The sequence below is a fragment of the Eulemur rufifrons genome, chromosome 8, assembly GCF_041146395.1.
Source record: "Eulemur rufifrons isolate Redbay chromosome 8, OSU_ERuf_1, whole genome shotgun sequence".
Taxonomy (NCBI): domain Eukaryota; kingdom Metazoa; phylum Chordata; class Mammalia; order Primates; family Lemuridae; genus Eulemur; species Eulemur rufifrons.
Window position 1 is genome coordinate 31,170,975 of NC_090990.1, and position 23,487 is coordinate 31,194,461.

At 49.9% G+C, this 23,487-nt stretch overlaps 1 protein-coding gene across 1 annotated transcript in view; it reads left to right on the top strand.

Moving 5' to 3' along the window:
* Window positions 1-23,487, top strand: part of CFAP57 (cilia and flagella associated protein 57) — a 69,147-nt gene that overhangs the window by 34,876 nt on the left and 10,784 nt on the right. The window contains 12 exon segments of the mRNA XM_069479163.1: window positions 414-575; window positions 4,809-4,964; window positions 6,133-6,226; window positions 6,873-7,063; window positions 7,650-7,823; window positions 9,253-9,411; window positions 11,552-11,695; window positions 16,384-16,443; window positions 16,445-16,498; window positions 16,857-16,973; window positions 18,310-18,444; window positions 18,536-18,679. Of these exon segments, the coding sequence (XP_069335264.1) occupies window positions 414-575; window positions 4,809-4,964; window positions 6,133-6,226; window positions 6,873-7,063; window positions 7,650-7,823; window positions 9,253-9,411; window positions 11,552-11,695; window positions 16,384-16,443; window positions 16,445-16,498; window positions 16,857-16,973; window positions 18,310-18,444; window positions 18,536-18,679 (1,590 nt within the window).

Genomic DNA, 23,487 nt, shown 5'->3' on the forward strand with positions numbered 1-23,487 from the left:
ATCTCATCTTGGTCCTAATTTGCATTCCTCTAATGGCTAATATTGTTGAACATTTTTTTATGTGCTTACTTGCTATCTGTATATCCTCTTCGATGAAATGTCTCCATATCTTTTGCCCACTTTCTAATTGGATTGTTTGGGGTTTTTACTGTTGAATTTTGAGAGTTCGCTATACATTCTAGATAATAGCTGACTCTTCAGCTTCCAAACCCACAGGGAATGTGGATAGAGCCTTGCTTCTTTTATCCATGAACAGAAGCCTGTGAGGGCTCCCATCTCGTCCTCACCCAGGATCAGTCTGCCTCCCCATGGGGCTGTGCCGTGACTGCAGGGAGGGAGGGATTGCACGGTAGCCGCTCAGCCCCATCATTCGTAGCCTCGGAAACTTCCTGCCCATGACCTTTTACTCTCAGATGTTGCTCACCTTTGATGACCAGTTCCTGCTGACAGCTGCTGAGGATGGCTGCCTCTTCACCTGGAGGGTGTTTGACAAGGACGGGCGAGGAATCAAGCGAGAGAGGGAGGTGGGCTTTGCTGAAGAGGTGCTTGTGACTAAAACAGACATGGAAGAGAAGGTAAGAATTGGGTCTAACAAAGAGGGCCTGGCAAGTTCCTCACCAGACTGCGTCCAGACTCCTTGGTCCAGCCCCGTGCCCTCTACAGCCTGGCTGCACCCTGTGCCCAGTGCAGACTCCCCGGCTCCCTGCACGTCCTAGTCCGTGTGACCCAGCCATCCTCCACTCTGCCACTGATCCTGTTTCCACCTGCACCCTGCCTGTCTTCCACCACGTGACCATCTTGACTTATGCTGTGCTCTACTTTCATCCTGTCTTCTGGCTTTCCTCTTCCTGCTCTTTGAGTGCAGGACCCATAACACACAATGCTCTTGTACGTCCACCAGTTTGTAGCACACACTAGGCACATGGAAGACAATCAATATATTTTTACAATCTCGAACTGACAAACTAAATACCCCAGTTGTATCTGTGAAATTCAGTAATTGCTAGTATATGGTGCCTTCTTTAAAAAAAAAAAAAAAGTTATTTAGAAACCATTCCTGGGGGCCAGGCACAGTGGCTCACGCCTGTAACCCTAGCACTCTGGGAGGCCGAGGCTGGAGGATTGCTTCAGCTCAGGAGTTCATGACCAGCCTGAGCAAAAGTGAGACCCCATTTGTACTAAAAATAGGAAAAAAATTAGCCGGGCAACTAAAAATAGAAACAAAAAAAATTAGCTGGGCAACTAAAAATAGAAACAAAAAAATTAGCCAGGCATGGTGGCATGCGCCTATAGTCCCAGCTACTCAGGAGGCTAAGACAGGAGGATTGCTTGAGTCCAGGAGTTTGAGGTTGCTGTGAGCTAGGCTGATGCCATGGCACTCTAGCCTGGGTAACACAGTGAGACTCTGTCTCAAAAAAAAAGAACAAAAGGAAAACATTCCTGAAAGCCCTTACCCATACCTCTGAAAAATAAAATAAGAAGAGTAATGATAACCAACATTTGCCATGAACCAGGCACTGTGCTATTAATAATTATAAGTACAGTATTTTCTCATTTAAATCTCACAACATCTCTATGAAGAAGATACTATTATTCCCCCCATGTTTCAAGAAACAGAGGTTCAGAGAGGTTGAGTGACATGTCCAAAGTCACTGAGCTAATAAATAGTAGGACCAGAGCTCTAATCCAGATTTAATCTGGAGCCCTCTCTCTTCATCACTATGCCAGAGGGACTTCCCTCCTATTAGTGAGATGTGTTCTGCAGAGATGAGTGCATAGCTCTGTGCTGTGCTCCCTAAGGGAGAAGCTGAATGGATGGTAAGCACGTGAGGCTCACAGAGGATGGCAAAGCTGCGTACTCCTTGTGTCCTTCCAGAATCTGAGTGCATGTACTGAATATCTACCATCTGCTAGGCACTGGGGATGTACGTGTGGCAAGACAGGCCTGAGCCCTGTGATCAGGAAGCTCACAGTCAAGTGCGGGACAGAGACAAGTAAAACCATCAGAGCAGCAATGCAAAGCTGCCACAAAGCAGGATGACAATCCCCTGGCATTTGCTGGAGATCTTTTCTAGAGCTCCCTAGAACTTTCTACAGGAAAGGCAAAGGGGGAGGAGAGGATAAGGGAGAGCCCATGAGAATGGGGGTCTGACCTACTTCAGGCAGGCAAATACATCTCCTCCTCTTCCTTCTCTCTGTGTTGTCCTCTGTTCTTCCTGGAGGGTAGGGGAAGAGGCGAAATAGGAGACACCAGGCTGAACCTGGTGTCAAAGGCCGGGAGATGTCTGAGCTGACTTCTGACCCCAACCTAGATGAGCCCGACAGCGTGCTGCCCGGCCGGAAATGACCAGCGTATGCATCGCTCACTGCCACACAGTCCCGTCTCTCTCACCGTCCCTGTGACCATGCTCTAATTATTCCCTGTAAACCTCTCTGACCCTTCCTTCCCAGCTCCCTCCCTGGATTTCCCTCCACTGTCCCTCAAAAGTCATGTTCCCCAGAATTCCCAGGTCTCTTTACATAAAATGGTGTTCTGTGTAACTACCCCTCAGCCCATGAATTACCCACTGACTTGGTCATTCATTTATTCATTCTCCAGCTAGTGTTTACAGAGGGTTCTGCTAAGTACCTGACACTCTACTAAGGTCTGGGATTACAGAGATAAAAGACACAGAGTGTCCTTTAGCTCACAGCCTGGGAGGAGGGCTGGGCAAAATACAAAAGGGAATTAAGTGTGCAGTAGATGCTATGAAAGAATGAGGCTATGGGAGCACAGAGGAAGGACCCTGACCCAGGCCAGCAGGTGCCAGAGGACATAAGCCTTGCCCAGAGCCTTCCAGAACAAATGGGAAAGGGCCTTCCACATGGGGGAATGAGCGTGTGCAGAGGGATGACAGTGGTGCTCTCTGGGGGAGATGCTCCCAGTTGGGTGTGGCTGGAGAACAGAGGCTGTGCCAGAGAGAAGGGCCAGAGACGAAGCTGGAGAGAGAAACAGATCACCAGGGGCCATTTACACCGTGTTTTAGACTTTGGAAATTGTATATAAGGACCCACTGACAGACGTAAGTTAGGGGCTGACCTGACAAGATTCACACCCTGGAGAGATTACTCTGCAGCAACACGGAGAATAGATTGAGGAAGGACAGTGAGCAGGGACCTCAAACATAGCGTGTCAGAAGCTGAGTTATTCCCACCAACGAATATAGTCCACCAGCCCAAGGCAGCCCCCTGGGGTCATTGGTGAATATTCACTTGGTGCTGACGTTGTTGCTGGTACTGTGCTAGGCTCTGGGGACAGAGCAGGGAAACAAGACAGGCCAAGCCCCACCTCCAGGCCATTCTACCTGGGACGAAGTCTCCATCCACTCATCACCCCACACCCAATTAGGCGCCACTTTCTCTGAACTGTCTCTCTCCAACCTCTCTGTTCCCCTCCCCCACCTCAGTCCAAACCCTTGCCATCTCTCACCTGGACCGTGCTGTCACCAACCCCACCAAATAATCATCCTGCCTTCAGTCCTTCTCTAATCTAGTTTGTGTTGCACACTGCCATCTGGGAGGTCCTTGTAACATCAAAGTCAGATTGATCAGATTAAATGAGGACCTTGGGAAGCCCTCTAGGATAAAATCCAAACTTCCTACCCTGTAGGGTACTTGATGGTCTGACCTAGTCTCAGCCTCCTCTTCCTAGGCACCCCCGCACCCAATCACATGCAGTGCCCTGACCGGGCATCCTCGCTCTTACCTTCCTGACTTTGCACATGCAGATTGTGTTCATCTCCCATCTCAGTACTTCTTGGGCACCAGATCCACACTAGTCCACTGGCCAGGGATGCAGAAACGAGAGGAACGTGTTCCTCATGTCCAGTCATTCATGGGCGGTACGGGAGACAGAGCTGAGAAGATGAGATAGGGATGCAGGGGTATCCTCATAGCCGAGCAAGAAGAAAACACCTGTGTTCTCACCCACTCTCTCATCAACATTAACTTTTTTAGGAAATAAGAGGTGTGGATATTACAGTATTTTTAGCATCAGTGAGTACAATGGGGGAAGAAGACACTGGACATAGGAACCAGCGAGACAGAAAAGTGAGGACCTAAATTAAAGGAATAACAGTGAGGCACGGGCACAAAAGACATTAAAAGGGACAAACTGGCAGTACTGAGAATGCCGAGCTTTGAGCATTCATCATGATTTGTAATTGTATGTTTATTTGGCTGCCATGGGGGCAGGAATCATGACGTACAATTATCTTTTAGGGACTACTATGTGTTAGGCAAAGTTCTGGGTACTTGGGCTACACCAGCAAACAAACCCAACAAAGATCCCAGCCTACTTGGAGCTCAGGTTCGAATGAGGGAAGAAAGAAGAAGACAGTAAACAAAATAATAAGTAAATTACATATTAGTGCCAAGATCTAAGGAAATAACGAAACATTTATCATTAATAAAGAGCAAGGAGGCCACTAGTGCTGGGAGTGGGAAGTGGCGTAGCAGGATTAAATCGTGTGGTCCGAGTGGGCCTTGCTGGGCAGGAAGCATCGAAGCCGGTTTGAAGGAGATGAGAGAGTTGTTAGCACAATGCCTGGCATGAAGTGGGGCTCACCAAACACATTTTGTGAAGAGGGAGAAGCTTGTGTGTCTCCTAGTTTTTAGCCTGTGTGTCTTGTGGGGGAAAGATAAGTTCTAGCTGAGACGTGTTGATTTTGAAGCTAGGCAGAGCTGCAGGTCTCAGATCAAGGCCACAGGTTTAAATATTCCAACTGACCCACTGTCGATGTTCTTGATTCTGTGTCCTTCTCCCAAAGGCTCAGATTATGCTGGAGCTGAAGACGCGAGTAGAAGAATTAAAAATGGAGAATGAGTATCAACTTCGACTGAAGGACCTGAACTACTCTGAGAAGATTAAGGAACTAACAGACAAGTTCATCCAGGAAATGGAGTCGCTGAAAACAAAAAACCAGGTCTGTTCGAGAGACTGACCAACAACCACAAATAATAAGAAATTTCCACATTGTTCAAGATGGCACTGGCATATGTTGCTCAAGCTATACTTGAACAATAAGATATTCAACAATGTTCAATTTTAAAATACAGTTGATGACATCAGAAAATCCTAAAACAAAATGCTAAGCGAAAAAAACCAGAGTATAAACCTCTCTATGGTGAATGGTATTAATTGGTAAACTAAATACACATAGAAAATAGATAACAGTATAATTATCTTTGGATAATTTAAATTTTGTTCTTTATACTTTTTTGTAATTTCTAAATTCTCTACAATCAGAATGTATGATCAGGAGAAACTTATTTAAAAACAAAATGAAAAGATAAAAATAATAAAGTATAGAAGGGGAAGAGCTAGCAGAATATTGATTCCTGGATTGTCAGAAAGTTAAATAAAAGTAGTCTTAATGATCTGTATGTAGTTAGATTTGGTCTAAGACTCTCCCAGAATCTAGTCTATGTTCTATACAAATCTGGCCCCCTATTTAAAACTCCCAATTTTTTGCCCATGGGATATTTGTTTTGTTTATGTTATCTCCATGGGTCAGAAAGTTTGGCTGAAAAAAACCCTTGGCTATTAATTTTATTAATTCATTCATTTATAATTTCATTCTTCGAGTCAGTAAGCATTTGTTTGGTGTCCTATATAAGCGAAACACAAAGTTAGGTCCTGCGGATGGCATCTCCCCAGCCTGGAGGAGCTTCCTCCCCAGTTAAAGAAATAAAAAAAAAAAAAGAAAACACTTCCTTAGACACTTACAGGTTAACATACTTGAGGATTGAGGGGCCAACAATGTGCCAGCAACAGAGGATTTGAGTGAATCCCTACTTTTTCACCCAGAAATCCATTTGATGCATGTCCAAAACTGAACTCACCACTGACAACCCCATTTAGTAGCAAGGATATAAAGAGGGAAGGGCTAGGGAAGGTACAGAAATTTTAGAGCAGAGTATAATGTAAATAGAAAGTGATAGTGTGGTTGTTGCTTCATGGAATGTACATGGTCCAAAATAAGGGCTCGAGAAATGTGTGTGAGTGAAAGAGGATGTTACTTGTAAAACTAATTCTTGCCCTAGTAGTGCTTTCAGCAGATGTGTAGAAATGAGAAAGTGTGACTGTTTCAGGTCCTAAGAACAGAAAAAGAGAAGCAGGATATTTCCCACCGTGAGCACATGGAAGACCTCCTAGACAAACAGAACCGGGAACTGCAAGACCTGGGTGAGCCCATAAGTAGAGGCCTGGGGGGAGAGGGTGGTGGGCTAGGGTTGGAAGAGCAGGTAGGTCATGGGAAAACATCTGGGAGTCCCCCAGACATGGTGGAAGTCCCAGGGAATAGGGCTTTGTCTAAAAACAGGCTACATTTATCCCCTGGAATTCACCTTAGTTTTCACTGCTGTGTATTTGCTCATTCATTAACACATACTAAACACCTACTGCATGAGAGCAGGAGATACAGAAAAGTTTGGAGCCTGATAGACTACCTGATGTCCCAGACTCACCACTACTTGCCCCGCGTGCTCTAGAGCGTCACCTAACTTTACCGAAATTCAGTTTGCTCTTCTGTAAAATGGGGATACTGATACTTGTTTTTACCCGCAGGACATTCTTCTTGGCCCTGAGCCCCCAAACCCCACTTTGTACTTTTCTGGAAACCTTCTTCCTGGAGGGGGAAGGGAGGGAGTTTGGCTTCCTAAAGCCGTGATGGGGTGCGGGGAGGGGAGGAAGCCCGGCAGGCTTTTGAATCTCGGCTCTGGAGGCAGCTGCTCCAGCTGGTGCTGGAAGGAATGGGGAAGCTCCCCGGGCTCACGGGTAGCCCCGGGGCTGGTGCTGCTCATAACTTAAGTTCCTTTCCTCGTCTCTCCAGAAAGCTGCAACAACCAGAAGTTGCTTCTAGAATATGAGAAGTACCAGGAGTTGCAGCTCAAGTCCCAGAGGATGCAGGAAGAGTATGAAAAACAGCTTCGGGATAACGATGAGACCAAGAGCCAGGCCCTGGAGGAGCTGACTGAGTTTTACGAGGCGAAACTGCAGGAGAAAACTACCCTTCTGGAAGAGGTGCTACTCACAGGAAGTCACCTGTGCCCCCTTTCAGAGAAAGGGCAGGGTTGATGGGGTTAAGGAGAGGGAGGGCAGAACCAGAGACTTGCTCGTTCATTCAGATCTTCGTTGCACGGCTGCTGTGTGCCGGCTGTGGTGCACGCTGGGAGGGCGGTGGTGGCTGTGACATGCGGGATTTCTGCCCTAGAAGAACTTACGCCTAATGGGAGGGACAGCCAAGTAATTTCACAAATAAATATAAAATTACAACTGTCACAAGTTCTGTGAAGGAAAAATAAAGGAAGCCTGGGTATCTGTGTGAAGAAGACCAGAGGAGAACAGGGTGTGGGAGCAGGGAGTTGGTAAGTGTGGAGCACGAGGCCTCGTCTGGTAGGGAAAAGGGGGTGACAGGAAGACAGAGGGACAGACAGGAAGAAGGTAGACAGGTCAAGGGACCTGTGGCCATGGTGTCCATTTCTGGAATGGCAGTGTCTCCCATTCCCTGTGATGGGACTCTGTGCTCATTTTCCCCAAGCCCCCTTGGCACAAAGGTGGCGCGAGTCCCTTCTCCCCTGACCACACACTCTCCCTGTCCCTGAGCCAGGCCCAGGAAGATGTCAGGCAGCAGCTGCGGGAATTTGAAGAGACCAAGAAGCAGATTGAAGAAGACGAAGACCGAGAAATCCAAGATATCAAAACCAAGTATGAGAAAAAGCTTCGTGAAGAAAAGGAGTCAAACCTGCGGCTCAAAGGAGAAACCGGCATCATGAGGAAGAAGGTTACCAGGCTGTTCTCTGAGGGGCCAGGGCAGTATCACAGAGAAAGCTGGGGGCAGGTGGCCAGACCACCCTGGCTGGCCTGGCAGAGGTCCTGCCTGAAATCCTCCTCTGAGCCGAGCAGGTTAGGGAGGAGCAGTGGCCGGTGCACCTTTAGGCAGGAAGACCCTCACCACATCCTCTGAGAAGGCAACCGTCTGGGCCTCCCTTCTCTTCCCTTTTCACAGGGCTAGGAGGTTCCCTGCGCACTGATAGACGCTCTCTCGGCTTTACCTGATTGCCAAGTAGGATTTAGTCGTTGTTCTCAGAGCTAAACCCCCAATAGGAATGGAAATAAGATCTCCTGGGGATGAGGTAGATAAAGTCTTAGGCTGCAGTTGTCCTCGGGCTCTTGGTGCAGAGTCATGGGCAGCTCCTGTTCAGACTCCATGGGCGGGAGAGCGAGTTGGGGATATAGGACGCTTGGTTTACAAGGTGGGGAAGATGTTTTTAGTTCAGTGATGCTTGGGGTGAGGAAGGATTCAACTCATTGATCCTTATAGAATTGCCACAGTTTCCCCAAAATATCTAGCCTTAGAGAAGCTAATTTCAAAGCAAGCTCAAGTTTCTTCCTATTAGAAATCACGGCCAGGCACGGTGGCTCACGCCTGTAATCCTAGCACTCTGGGAGGCCAAGGCGGGTGGATCGTTTGAGCTCAGGAGTTCAAGACTACCTGAGCAAGAGCGAGACCCCATCTGTACTAAAAATAGAAAGAAATTATATGGACAGCTAAAAATATATATAGAAAAAATTAGCCGGGCATGGTGCCGCGTGCCTGTAGTCCCAGCTACTTGGAAGGCTGAGGCAGGAGGATTGCTTGAGCCCAGGAGTTTGAGGTTGCTGTGAGCTAGGCTGACACCATGGCACTCTAGCCTGGGAAACAGAGTGAGACTCTGTCTCAAAAAAAAAAAAAAAAAAAAAAAGAAATCACACTACTAGTAAATCCGGGGGACAATCATGTCTTCCCTTCTTGGACGTGGCTAAGATGGCTCATCAGTTAGGGCCCAATCTCTGTGACCTTGATGGGGCATGCATCCCAACCTTTCAAGGTCAATGTGGCTGTGGAAGTCTCTGGTCCACTCGGGGTACTGGGTTCCAGAGGCTCTGTGCAGAGACAACCAGTCCTCACATCCAGGGAGTGGGCCTGGGTGTTATGGGACGGAATGCTACACCCATTTAGCCTGGAAAATTCCTGAACTGTCCCAAATTCTCCAAATATTCACTCCTGAAAGCCCAGAAATGTTGGGTGCTAGGTGTTTTCAGTTCATAGAAGGTGGCAGTTGAGATCACAGCTGGCTCATGTTGGGGGGCTTCACAGTCGGACAGTTGGGAGGAATGGACGTGAGTTCAAAGACTTTGGTGGTCTGTGCTGTTGCCGTCTGTTTCTTTAGTTCAGCAGCCTGCAGAAGGAGATTGAAGAACGGACCAATGACATTGACACCCTGAAGGGAGAGCAGGTGAAGCTGCAAGGAATCATTAAGTCCCTGGAGAAGGACATCCAAGGCCTCAAGCGAGAGATCCAAGAAAGAGATGAGACTATTCAAGACAAGGTGAAGTTCCTCCTCAGCCACAGCCTAGCTGGGCTCAGGCGACAAGGACAGAGCTCAGGGGAGAGAGGGTCCCCAGCTTCCCAGAATGCATTTATTTACATTGAAGGGGGATGAGCAGTCAGTAAAGTGCCTACTGAGTGCTTGGCAGTGGGCTAGTTGTTGTCAACACAACATATTCAATTCTGCCAGCAACCCAGGAGCATGAACAACCCAGATTATGGCTTAGGAAGCTGAGTTCCAAAAGGCTGAGCATCCTGCTCAAGGTCACATGCTTTACAGGTGACAGTCTTAGGTTAAAGCACCTCAGTCAGCTGAGTCCACTGCTCCAGGCATGCTTGGTGACACGTCCCCACAGACTGGGGGCAGCTCACTTGCTGCATTGTCCATGTGGTCCTCCTGGTCACAGAGGGACTGTCCTGGGAGTGGCCCCGTAACTGCTGCCCCAGCAGGCTGGTTCCACGTTTTGGGATGCCTTTCTCATAAAACACTCAGAAGACAGACATACCGAATTCTGTGGGGCACACAGCTTTACATCCAGACTTCAGTGTCATCCTTTTGAGCACGTCCAGACTCCATGCCCTCCTCTCCATCCCATCTGTCGCTGCTGCCTTAGAGGTGGGGGACTCAGGCTTCAGCATTAGGCAACCAGTTTCCAGCACAGGCACTTCTGTTCCCTGGCCACAGCTCCTTGGCCAACTTCCCTAAGCCGTCATGTTCTCACCTATAACCTAGGGATGAATAGGGATGGTAACCACTTCAAGGGGTCTTAGAAAGATTCAATGGGATTGTGCCTGGATATCACGTCTGTACATGAGACATGAGTGTTTGTGTACGTATCTGTGCTTTTTTTTTTTTTTTTTTTTTTTTTTGGAGGATGCAAAGCTCTCCTCAGATTCTCAAAGGATGTTTTGACAAGAAAGATATTAAGGCCTCCAGACCTGGAAAATCACAACAGTCTCCTAACTGGCCGAACAGCCTCACTTCCCACATCCTGCCCTGGTTCCCACCACCACGCACAGCCAGAGTGCAAGTGTAGCGATGCTGCTCGCCCCCTCGAATCCCTTCGTAGCTCCCCTTGCTCCCGCAGGGGTGAGCACACTTTTTCTGTAAAGGGCCAGGTAGTAAGTATTTTAGGCTCCACCAGCCATATGGTCTCTGTCTCAGCTAATCAGCTCTGCTGCTGTAGTGTGAAACCACCCATAGACAAAACATTAATGAATGAACTTGGCTATGTTCCGGTAGAAATTTACAAAAATAGATGGCAGGCCAGATTTGCCCCACAGGCTGTAGTGGCCAACCCCTGGCCTAGGGGATAAATTCTGAACTCTTTAACCCCACTTGCAGAGCCTGCCTTCCTGCCCTGCTTCCCCCAGCCTCACTCCACCCTCCTCCCGGGAACCACCGCAACCACCACTTGACACTCAAGCCAGTTCTTCTCAGCACCCTCAATACGTACTGTGCCTCTGTGCCTTCCTCTTTTGCAACACTTATCACATTTTAGGGTTATATTTGTTTATACATCTGCTTGCCTGGCTACTGTCTTCTCTTAAGGGCAGGGGTATATTGTGTTTATATTTGGAATCCCAATACTTGGCAAAAGATCTTTGTTCAGTAAATGTTTGATGGATGGATAGACCTATGTTCCAATTACTATTTCTGTGCAACAAATTACCTTAAAACTTAGTGATTGAAAACAACAACTGTTTTATTATGCTCAAAGATTCTGTGGGTCTGGAATTTGGACAGGGTACAGCAGGTTGACTTGTCTCTGCCCCTGACATCTAGGGCCTCAGTTGGGAAGGCTAAGGGTGACTCAAACAGCTGGATGCTGGTCAACATCCAGGGTGGCTTCTTTTGTCACATGTCTGACACCTTGGCAAGGATGGCCTGGAGGCTGGGCTCAGCTGGGTCTTTTGACCAGAGTCCCTAAGGTGCCCTCGAGCCTGGAGGTCTCGGTGTAGTCAGACTTCTTGCATAGCAGATGGCGTCCCCAGAGCAAGTGTCCCAACATAGCCAAGTGGAAGCTGCTTGGCCTTTTCTCCTTAGTCAGGAGAGTCACGCGATTTATGTCCCTTGCCCTAAAGGGGTTTCATATACCAAGGTCCTGTGATATCTCTCACTCTTTCATCTCATCCCCCAGGAGAAACGAATTTATGATCTGAAAAAGAAAAACCAAGAACTAGAGAAATTCAAGTTTGTGCTTGACTACAAAATAAAGGAGCTGAAAAAGCAAATAGAACCTCGAGAGAATGAGATCAAGGTGATGAAGGAACAGATTCAGGAGGTAAGAAGCCATCTGCAACACCCTGGCCTCTCAGACCCTTTGTCTCCTCTTCCACTATTGCTAGCTGGCCTGGGGGGAACGAAAGGAAGCTCTCCTCACAGCCCCCTCTGCTCCAGGTTCCACCGGGAAGGCCGTGGCCCAACTGGGGACTCAGTTGTCCAAAAGCAAAATGCTTTTAGCTTTAGCGTGCCCTGGGACCCTGGGATGAACTTTGCCCTCAAAAGGGAGACGCAGCTGTTGGGCCTTTGGCCACGAGAGGGCAGTGTGTACTCAGCCAACAGCTACCACCAGACAGCAGGCCCCTCTGGTTCAGCGTTTTTTCTCAAACTGGAAATGTTGGTTGGGGCCCTAGGCGGGCCCTGGTGTTTGTACTTCATCTGATAAACAAGGAGAGGTCATAAGACTCTTGAGCAGGAGAGTGGCATAATTAAGAATATGCTCTGAGAAGCAAACAGGATGAAGGTAGAGAGGAAAGAGATTAGAAGCAAGATCAACTGGACAAGGGTTTCTGAGAGCCCAGAGAGGTACGAGTGCTCCTCTTGGTCCCCTGTGCCCCGCACTCATCGCACTCATCGCATTTCCTTACCACGTGTGCTGACCTGTCATGTGTCGGCCTCCCCCCACGGGGCAGAGAGCAGCTGATGGTGAGGTCCCTGGTTAACCTAAAACTGAATTCTTGATTTTTCCCTCCCCTTTCCTCCAGTTTCCCTGTTTCTCAGTAAACAGTTCCATCATTCATCCAGTTACTTAAGGTAGAAATGTAGTCTTTCTTGATTCTGCCTTCCCTTAACTCCTATATCCAAACCCTCACCAATGCCTATCTGATCAATTTCCAAAAGATATCTCAGATCCAACCCTCTTTCCCCGGCTGCTATCACCCCAGTCCCTCCCTCCACCATCTGTCATCTGGACTTGACTCCAGCTTCCAGTGATGGAGGCCAGAGTGAATCCCCAATAGGGTCCTGTCCCACCTAGACTAAAACCCAAAGTATCAGCCCAGACCCACAAGCCCTGCATGATCCGGCCTCCCCGCCCCTCCTGCCTCCTCCCCAGGCACGGGCTTTCTGGCAGTTCCTACAACGAGCCCAGCTTTTCCATCTCAGGGCCTTTGCGGGGCTGCTCCCCTGCCTGGAAGGCCCTTCCCCCAGATCGTCACATGACTGGTTTCTCTGCACCTTTCAGGTCTCAGCGTATATGTCACCTCTTTAAGGAAGCCTTACCTGATCACCTAGACAAAATAGGTTCTGCTCCCCCTCCATTTCCTCTAACTGTGCTGAGCAAGGATGACAGGAACGAGGGTGTCAGAGAGCACTAATGACCCAACTAGAATCGGACATCCAAGAGCTGTGGTGGTGCCAGTCTGCCCAGTGAAGCCTTTGCTCTGGGAGGCCCAGTAAAAACGCCAGGTGGGGATCAAGCCAGGGCTGGGGGGGTCCAGAGAGGGTCTTTGTGGCAATGACTTTCTCCCAGGCTTCAGGGATGAGGAAGGATGCCCCCAGCTGACCACAGAGCAGCCTCCTCTGGGCTTCCTGCCATTCTCGAGTGGCGTCAGGGCCCAAAGATGACAGTTGTCTTAGTCCATTTGGGCTGCAAAATACCATAGAATGGGTGATTTATAAACAACAAAAATTTATTGCTCAAAGTTCTGGAGGCTGAAGAAGGCCAAGATCAAGGCTCCAGCAGATTTGGTATCTGTTGAGGGCCTGTTCCTCATAGATGGCACCTGCTATGTGTCCTCACATGGCAGAGGGCAAAAGGGCCTGAGAAGGTCCCTCTGGTCCCTCTTGTAAGGGCACTAATCCCATTCAGAAGGGCTCTACCCCTGTGACCTCATCGCCTCCCTGAGGCCCCACCTCCTGATACCATCACCTTAGGGGTTAGGTTTCAACATGTGAATTCTGGGGGGACACATGCATTCAGACCACAGCAGCAGCCCAAGAAGATGAGAAAGAGTAGAGGCCCCACCTACCTAGAAGGTCAGCATGCCGCAGGCCCCTGGAAATCACTGCCCCATTTCTCCACCCTCATTAGACATATCTGTCAGCTGGATTTAAGGTTGGGTCAGTCATTTGCTAAAACTCAGCTTAACTTTCCACGTCAACACACCTGGGGGATTATTCACCTTCTCAGGAAGTAACATGCCAACCACAGCCTTGATTCTTCGCAGGGAATATATTCACACCTGGGCCCCTCCCGCCCCCACCCGTGGTGCCTGGATCCTTCCAGAGGCCTCTGACCTTGGGGCTTCCCTCTGGGGGTCATAGACACCTTTGGCCCTTCTGCTGTCTGTCTCCGAAGTTCCTTTTCCTGTAGGAAGGAAGCCTCAAGTAGAGCTGTGACCTCTAATAACACTCCCTGATTCAGGTATTAATATCTTCCCTCACAAACCTTTGCCAGCTTCTCTCTGATGACTCAAGGGTCCCTCTGTCCTGCCTAGTGGAGAGGTTTCCAGAACCTTGTCCTTTTAGTTTATACACATGTACTTATATGTCGAGGGCAGGGTTTTCTCAGCCTTGGCACGACTGATATTTGGGGATGGATAATTCTGTATCGTGGAGGGCCTGTCCCGTGCATTGTGGAATATTCAGCAGCATCCCTGGTCGCCAGCCAGTAAATGCCAGTAGCACCCCCTGCCTAACGTGTTACAACCAAAATTATTTGCAATGATATATTTCTTAAACTAGATTGTGAATACATGGATGCTCATTTAATGTTCACCCTTTGTGTCTTACCCATGCATTTATATCATTTTATGTATTGAATATTTAATAATAGAAATAAAAATACTAAGTAAAATGAAAAAAAAAAAGTCTCCAGGCATCACCAAATGTCCCCTGGGGAGCAAAATACTCCCCCTGCCCCACTGAGAATCCCTGAGTGTGATGACAAGCATGTGGAAAAGTAGATGTATTTCCACCCCGGGAGAGGGGTACTCACTCCCACACACTACACTAGTCTTTTGGCTGTGCAGCCAGCTCCTCAAATTTGACGTGTTTCACAATTTTTCTATAAAATGGCTTACTTTTATTCTTAGAGTAGTTTGAGGCTTTGCCTGGGGGAAAAAGAGCAGCAGTAAATAATATACTTTGTATCTCTTCTGTTCTAATCTGTCACTGCCGATGCAAGATTAAACAGAAAGAAGCACAGTTAGCTGTAGGCACTCAGTCATGACCTTCAGGAGCCCTGCAAACTGGAGAAGCCGTTTTTCTCCCTTCCAGCTGCCATTTCCTCGGTCTGGGACACCATCTCCTCTCTCAGGCCACAGCGCCAGCCTCTTGACTGGTCTGCCTGGCTCCAGCCTTGCTCTTTCCAGTAGAACCTCTGCATCAGGCCCTCCAACATGCAAATTAGATCAGGCCACTCCTGGTACAATCCTTCAGTGACTCCCTGAGCTTTCGGGACAAAGACCAAACCTCTCACCATTCAAGCCTCTGCCCTTGGGTCCCACATGACCTAGCTCAGCCACCCTCCCCAGCTCTTCTCCTCTCCCCACTTTCTCACATGCCTCCCCGCCCCCATAGCCACCGTGAACCACTGCAGCTGCAGAGATGCACCAGGCCGCCTGCGCTTCTAGTCCTCTCTGTGCAGGCTGTCCTCTCTGCCTGGAATTCTCTTTCCCCATTTGTCCTCCGACACTTACTCTTCCTACAAGAAACAGCTGAGGTATGCCTTCTTTGGGTGCTGCCTGTTCACCGCCTCTGTGTACACGCGGGGTGCTGTCTACCTCGACCACAGACAATGTGTGTCCTGTTCCACCTTAACTTCTGGTTTCTTTCTTGTCCCAGACCTGAGGCCTCTGGAAGACAGAAACTACCTCTTATTCTGTTTTATATCCCTAAGCCTACGACAGCTTGGCAGCCCTTTCTAATGAGCACATTCTTTCTTTAGCTGTGCAAATACCCACACTTGATGTGTAGCCAAGTGCCCAAGCCAAGGTGGCTCTACATAGCTCCGCCAACACTACCTATTTATCTCAGCAGGTCATTTCAGGCCTTCTCATGACCTTCACTATTGTTCCCCTTTGCCCACCACACTTGTCATTCATTCATCAGATATATATTGAGTACACCCTTTATGCAAGGCCTTGGGTCAAAGGGCTATTCTATCTATACAAAATGCTTCCAATAATGAGGAAAACATTCTTCTTAAAGCTACCCCTTCATGTCCAGAACGTGGATGTGGCTCATTAGGGCATGCCCCAGAAGGTTGCCAAGACCCTCACAAGGACCTGGGATAGATTAGGGGGAAAACGCTATCCATCCATGAAAAAAAAAACAGTGAACTCTCCCATGCCCCCAGAACAGTCAGTGAACCTCCCTGTTAGCAGGAATACTGTGTGCACCAGATTTCGTGTGTAAATCAAACCTCACTTCTCTGCTTTGCACAGGAATTAGGTCAACTGAAAGCTCACTCATGGCCAGTCTCATCTTAAATCAGATGCTCCAGTTGTCGTTCCTATGTCTTCGGTTAACACAAATGCCACAATAAATTTTGAAATCTTTCAGAAGCTCACTGGTGGTTTCTTATTTTTCTTTGGAAGATGGGACACTCCTCTGTTGTACTTTTTAAGCCTTTTTCAACAGAATGATGAGGCTGGGCTTCCTTCTCGGCCTCCCCTTTCCTGTTTTATGCCTTAAAGCAGGGATGCCTACGTGCCTGCCGGTCCCTCAAAACTTTCTGCTTTAGAGTCAACTCCAGACTTTCTGCTCTACAAGGACTTGTGGCCCCAGGGGGTCAAGGTTCACCTTTTACAACCTCACAAAGCAGGTGAGGAAGGTGTTTCTCTGGAGAACCCTGCCTCACGTCAGAGTTGAGGTTCCAGTGCCTGAGCATTAGGCATTGATAAGGAATTCAGGAAGAGAAAGTAATCAGCATGGTGGAAGGAAAGGGTAAGTGACTAGGAGGAAAGGCTTCCCAGCCTGGCCGTAGAACCACATGGTCCTATTTTAACATATCAGTCCCGGGAATGGGGAGATTTGAGGATGGCAAGGAGTAAGAAGAAAGGTTTTGATCCAGAGAACGTATGTTGAAACTATTAATAGAAAAAATAAATGCCCTGGTATCAGGGGAAACGTTCCCACCAAAAGACCTCAGCTCTCAAATATAATTTTCATTCTCTTAACTTTCTTGTTCTTGACTCTTTTTCCCTTGTCCTCTACAGATGGAAACTGAACTGGAGCGTTTCCATAAGCAGAACACGCAACTGGAGCTGAACATCACGGAATTGTGGCAGAAATTAAGAGCCACTGATCAGGAGATGCGTAGAGAGCGACAGAAGGTGTGAGGGTTTTCTTGGATTCGGGATCTGGCGCCTGTCTGCAGCGGGCAGCTGGCTTCTAAGAGACAGAGCCAGCCATTGCAAAGATACAATTTTAACTCACATTCCTCACTTGCTCACAGCCCTCCCTGATTTCGGGCCCACGTATATGTACGTGACTAAAGCCATTTGGGATTATGATAATACCTAGCTTTGGGTAAGGTGATCATGGTGTGGGAAGCCAGTTTCCCAGGGGCATTTGGCTTGTTGGCCTGGGAAAGAACATGCTCAGAGAGGTCATTTGTAGTCACTGGTTTAAGGCTTTAATTACCATAAAATTGCTGAGGCTAGGAGAGCCTGAAAGATCATCTATTCCAGTCTCTTTATTTTCAAGTAAGGAAAGTAAGATCAGAGAAATAAGGAGGTTAGGAAACTTCACCCAGTGCCCATGGCTAGCTGTACACACAGAGCCAGCGCTGGAAATGCAGTCTTCTCAGCCTAGGCCCTCGCTTGGCCGCGCCCTCATCCCCTAGCACAGGCCACTCCATAGCATGTGTTGGAGCAGGTTGGGTTTTTCCATCCCCCTGCGCTAGGCATCGGCTCTGTCCTAGGTGACACTGGAAGCTGCAGAGCTGCAAACATGAGTGGATGGAGATCCTGCCCTTTTCCAGCTGAAGAGGCCAGTAATGGTGCCCAATCATGCACAATAATGGTAGTGCAAGGTGGAAAATGACACAATATGTAGAAAGGGCTACGGGAGCAAAGGAAAGAGAGACTCTCTCCAGGCCAGGGCGTCGGGGAGGTGGGTAAGAGCGGCGTGCAGAGGGGGAGCCAGCCTGAGTATGCAGAGGAACCAATCCGCAGGCTGTATGATTTGTTCCCTGCCCGCTCACAGCCCTGCTCCTGGGTGTCGGGAAGAATAAGCACTGGGTGAGCTAATAAGGGGGACGTGGAAGCCCTGGCCAGGGATCTGCAAGAGAAATGGTGCCATCTGTCTTGGCTCTAAAGGAATATGGGCGGCCACATGAGCTCCCTTTCATCTTTTAAGGCCTGTGGTCCTGAAAGGAATCCAGAGCCAGTAAAGGAGCCCATCTGTGTGTCTTAAGGATGAGGTGCACGGTAGGCTCCCCAGGCCAGGTGCCCAACCCAGGGCAGGTGCACGAGAGTTTTGGTGCCTCCACCTCTCAGCTGTGTGCCCAGCTAGGTCTCTATGCCCTGCGTGGCCCCTGGCAGTTAGCTGTAAGTCCCATATGATGTGTCTGTTGTCCCTTCCTGTGCTGTTAGCCTCTGCCTTCGGCCCCTGCCCCTCCAGCTGGGAGCACCCTACAGTGCCAGAAGGAAATGTCTCTGATTGCAGGAGCGGGACTTGGAAGCACTGGTCAGACGGTTCAAGACAGACCTTCACAACTGCGTGGCCTACATCCAGGAACCGCGGCTGCTGAAGGAGAAGGTGCACGGTCTCTTTATGAAGTACGTGCAGCGGGCAGACATGGTGAGTTCAGCCTCCCCTCCTGCCCCGCCCTGCCCTCCCGCCTCCCCCCCCCCACCCCCGGCCCTCGCTGAGCATCCCCTCGGCCCATCAGGTGGAGATCGCAGGGCTGAACACAGACCTGCAGCAGGAGTATGCCAGGCAGCGGGAGCACCTGGAGAGGAACCTGGCCACACTCAAGAAGAAGGTGGTCAAGGAGGGCGAGCTGCACCGCACCGACTACGTCCGCATCATGCAGGTACCTGCGCACGGCCCTCCGCTCCCTTGGCGGCTGAGCCATCAGAGAGGAAAAGGCTTGTTGAGGGTCCCTCTGAGACATTTGGGACCTGCGACCTTGCCCTAAGACTTTCTTTTGGCTTTTGGCTCCTCTCCTCTGGCCCCCCACAGCTCGTGCTGGCTGTAACCATGGCCTAGAGCCCACCAAGGAGGTTTCTAGGCACCTCCATGCCCCCCTAATGCCCCCCTCACTTCACCAGGCACCCTGTTCCTTTTGTCTTCCCCATCTTTATCCAAATCGCGCCTGCGTCCTGCCTCACTCCTCTCATGGCCCCTGGTCCCTCCAGACTTATATCCACGTCACTGTAGCTCTCTGAGTCACTCTCCCCCTTCCTCTCTCCTCTGTTTCCGACTCTCGTTTCACCTTACTTCGTTTGCTCCTTTTATCCTGCTATTCATGGCATGCGGCCCTGCTGGAACATACCATTCTCCGCCTGCCCCATCTGACTTTTCTGGTGCCTCGGGTCCCTACCCTTATCTCTTGGGTCCCAGCCACGCCACCTGGAGTTGGCCTGACTGATTTAATGAGCTCCTCACACCCACCTCCCAGGATCCTTCCTCGGCTGTCACTGGCAGGAGCCTGACCCCATTCCTGCCACCTCCACTCACGCACAATAGCAGGACTGCCAGGCGGGATTCTTCTGCCAGATTTCTATTTGGGTATCAGTATCGTCTGAGGCAATTAATGTGAATTAATATCAAAAGAGAACATCAGAATCACATTTATAAAGCACATACCTTTTTATGTTCACATAAGAAATGTTCTTTAATGCCATAATTAAAATATTGGAATGGAGACAGGTTGCAGTCGGATTGAAACAAACCAGTTCCCGGCTTGGCCAGTTTGCACACAGCTGGGCAGAGCACACTGTGATTCAGGCCAGAACCAGGCACAGTTGATCTCATGCCATCTTACCACCAGCCCCCACTGAGAAGCAGCCCAGTTCATCTAAGCATTGCCCTACTCCAGGCCACGAAGGCAGCTGGAGGCCCGGAGACAGGAGTGGATCAACTGGTGGAGCCCTTAGGCACCAGCGGCCACACACAGAGCCTTTGCTAAGGGGCTCAAGTGCCCAGAGCTTGGAGAGCCCCAGGCTCTGGAGAACGAGTGGGGCAGTAGGAGCAGGGTGACAACAGAAGCAGTTGTCAGTGGTGACAACACTGAGCGCCCCTCTGCGCCCTGGCACCAGACAGAGCACAGGCCTGAGGGGTCCTCCAGGGACTGGATCCCTCTCTCCATGCCAAGGGATGCCCAAAGCAAATGTCCATCCTAGGAGAAGGAAGAGAAGGAAAGAAGTGATGACCACAGCTAGCCAGAGGGTACAAGCATCAGCATGAGGCTGCTGGGGGCAGGCACCTTGTCGTCTTTTGCTCCCCCATACGCTAGAGGGTGCTGGGCCAGGGTGGGGGTGGGAAGCAGAGGAGACCTAGGCAGAAGGGCCATCAACAAGGCAAATCCCTGGAAGAGTGTTTTCTCCAGGAGCATTGTAAGCCCATGTGCTGTGGAGTCCATGGCTCCAAAGAAGTGACTGGCAACTGCAGGGAGCAGGAAGGGGGCCCAGCGGGGCAGGTGTCTGGGTCCCCACCCCCTCAACCAGAGACATACTCCTTGCTGATTACAGTGGGCTCTGTGTAAGAGTTTGTTTGCAAAAAGTTTGGAAGATTTTTAAAAAGGAAAACTCTCAACACCACTGTTCTGGGTGCTTCCCAGCGAGAGTGGTGGGAGGAGAGTGGGCCTGTCATGGTGCAGACCCCGGTTTCCTGCTTCAGCCACTCTTCTGCCAGGAGATGATGGGTAGATTCCTGAACTCCTGCAGGAGCCACCTCCTTATCTGTAACATGGGGAAGAAAACACCAACCTGGAGAGAGGGGTTACTGGGAGATCACATGAGACGATCAGTGCAAAGCACGAGGCACTGGCCTGGTACAGAACAGGTGCTCAGAAAAATGCGGTGTCTCTCCCCTTCTTCCAGGCAAAGGACCTATTCAAGATACAAGGTAGAGGAAGCCAGGCGTGGTGGCGCATGCCTGTAGTCCCAGCTACTCAGGAGGCTGAGGCAGGAGGATTGCTTGAGCCCAGGAATTCAAACCTGCAGTGAGCTGTGATCAGCCACTGCATTCCAGCCTGGGTGACAGAGTAAGACCCTGTCTGTGGAGGGAAAAAATATCTGAGGTGGGAATCCAGTGGGAGGACTCAGAGCCAGAGTCACAGAATAGTTGGGGTGCCTGTGGCCTGGGGGAGGGAAGGGGACAGCACAGCTGATCCCAGACCCCTGCTGGTGACCAGGGCTCCTGATGCCTTGGTTGGTCAGGAGCTGGCTGGAGCCACAATTGCAGGCACCAGATCCCTGGCACTTCAGTCCAGAAGGGCTGAGGAAGGCCAGGGCAGACATGGCGTCAGAAAATAAGGTCACTGTCTCATCTGTATATTCAGATAGGATCTCAGGGCCTCCCCACCCATTCCTCAGCACACTTCCAGATATGAAAATAAGAGTTGCTATGTGTCAGCCATGGAAGATTCCAAGATGAATGGGATAGTGTTCCTGCCCTCAAGGAGTTCATCACAGGGAACTTGGACCAGATACAGGTACTTACTGCTCAATTCAGTGTGTGCAGTGCTGTGGGCTCATCACAGAAGTGGGGTTCAGTTATGCCTTGGAAAACCAGAAGGTTCCTGAGGGGAAAGGCATTTGAGCTGGGCCTTGAAGCGTGAGCAGAAGGTGATCATGGAACAACCAGGGGAAGAGACTTCCAGGCAGAGAGAAAGCAGACAAGAGCGAGGCCTGTGGGGTATCTGGAGTCCTGTGGCGTCCACAGACCTGAGCTGATTGCAGGGCACGGGGCGGGGAGCAGAGCCCACTGGGGTGGGAGGGAGCTGAGGGTCAGGTTGAAAAGCGCCTTCCATGCCATGCCAAGAAGCACAGAGTTTATCCTGTACACAGGTGTCCCCATAGGTTTCTTAGTAGGTAGGGGTATTTCTTTGTTTCAAAAAGATTAACTCAGTTGGCAAGGCGCAGGACTGGTGGGGAAAGAGGCAGGTGGCGGGCAAACCGTTAGGAGATGACTGTCGACTGTCAGGTTAAGGGTGGATGAGAAGGGCTTGGAAGGGGACAGCGGTGACGTCCCCTTCTACTCTGAAAAAGGCATTTCAGAGTAGAAACTGCACAGAAATGTCAGGTTAGACATGGGAGGAAGGTTGAAAGAAGAGCGGAGAAGGATTCCAGGATGGCTTATTTGTGCAGTTAGGCAGATGGCGATCCCACTAACTGTGGGTTCCAGAAAGATGCCACTGATGCAAGGATTCCAAGTTCACGGACTAAATCTGTTGCCTGCTTTTCCCACACTGAGACACTGCCGTATTTTTAAAGGCATCAACTCAGGCTGTGCCAGTAGGGGGTGCTGTGGGCATTCCCTTCCCTCTCTGCCTGCTGTCGCTGTGAAAGATCTGCTGGGGACATCAGTCAGCGGTCAGCTCCAGAGGCCACAGGCAGTTCTGGACAGCTCACCGTAGGCTCTTTGTTTAGAAAGGTTTTTATGTAAACAGACCTGAGCGTCCACGGCCAGTCTCACATTGCCCAAAACGTGGCACCTGATAGACCCCAGGTCAGAGTTTCCCTATAGCGGAGTAGCTGGGTGGGGGTCTGGAGGATTGGAGGGGCTTTTGGAGGCCATCCTGACCAGGGAGGGGTCAGGGACAGGAGGCTCCACAAGGCCACTGGGTTCACATTGGATTCACATTTTTAATTCACGAAGCACATACAGTTAATCTCAATGTGACCTCTGGGCCCCTTGGAACACAGCCACTCAGAAAACATTTTTGGGGAAGCCTGCCTTGTCCTTGGCCATCACATCATAGCACATGTGGGGTTGTGAGATATTAGAATGGAGGGGACATAAATGGGAGGTGAGAAAATAGAGTGTGGGTGGCAGTGGACAGAGAGGGACAGGGCGCTCTGCAGGCAGACACAACCCGATCCCAACACCAGCTCCACCATGTGTGCACTGCCTCGCTTTCCTCGTAAGGCCATTGGAAGGATGAAGGAGGGAATGTGTGCAAACTGCTTGATACGTTGCAGGGATCCGGTCAGCCCTGCAGTTATGATTATTCTTGTTGTTATTATCATCATTAAGCTTTTAGGGTCTTAAGTTCTGCTGCTCCCTCTTGGCTCCAGGCCTGGAACGCTCTTCTCTATCCCCTGGCTCCCCTGGGAGCCTTCTTCACACTGGCTTGGGCCCCTGCTTCAGACTCTCTCGGCATCTCTCAACATTGGAGCCAAGCAGGACCTCCCATGTCCGGCGCAATGACCAGTGTATAGTAAGCTTTCGGGACCTAGTTCTCAGGTGATTTTTTTCTAATGAATGAACAGAACAAGGGAATCAGGCTGCCTTGAGCCATGGGCCACCATCACACTCTAGTAAGGATTGAGTCGTGCCCTGGAGGTTTGGTCCCATTGTGAAGGTGTCAAAGGCTGGCAGTGGGGTTGGAACAGGCATTCACTCCACAAGGTGCCAGGAGCCAGGAATCCCAATCGCAGGGACAGTGGTGGGGAGGCTATGGGAATGGGGAGACGCCGGGGGAGGGCTCCATCTGAGGCCATTGCAGATTCAGCGCAGACACAAAATCCATAGGACTTAACAGCAAAATGGGTGGAGATGACCAAGCAGAGGAAGTAACTTACAACGTGAACTAAGAGGACTTGCACATGGTGCTAGGGTTAGGGTTAGGGCTCACTAAAAATCTGAAGGTATAGACCTGTGCTTAGACGAAGA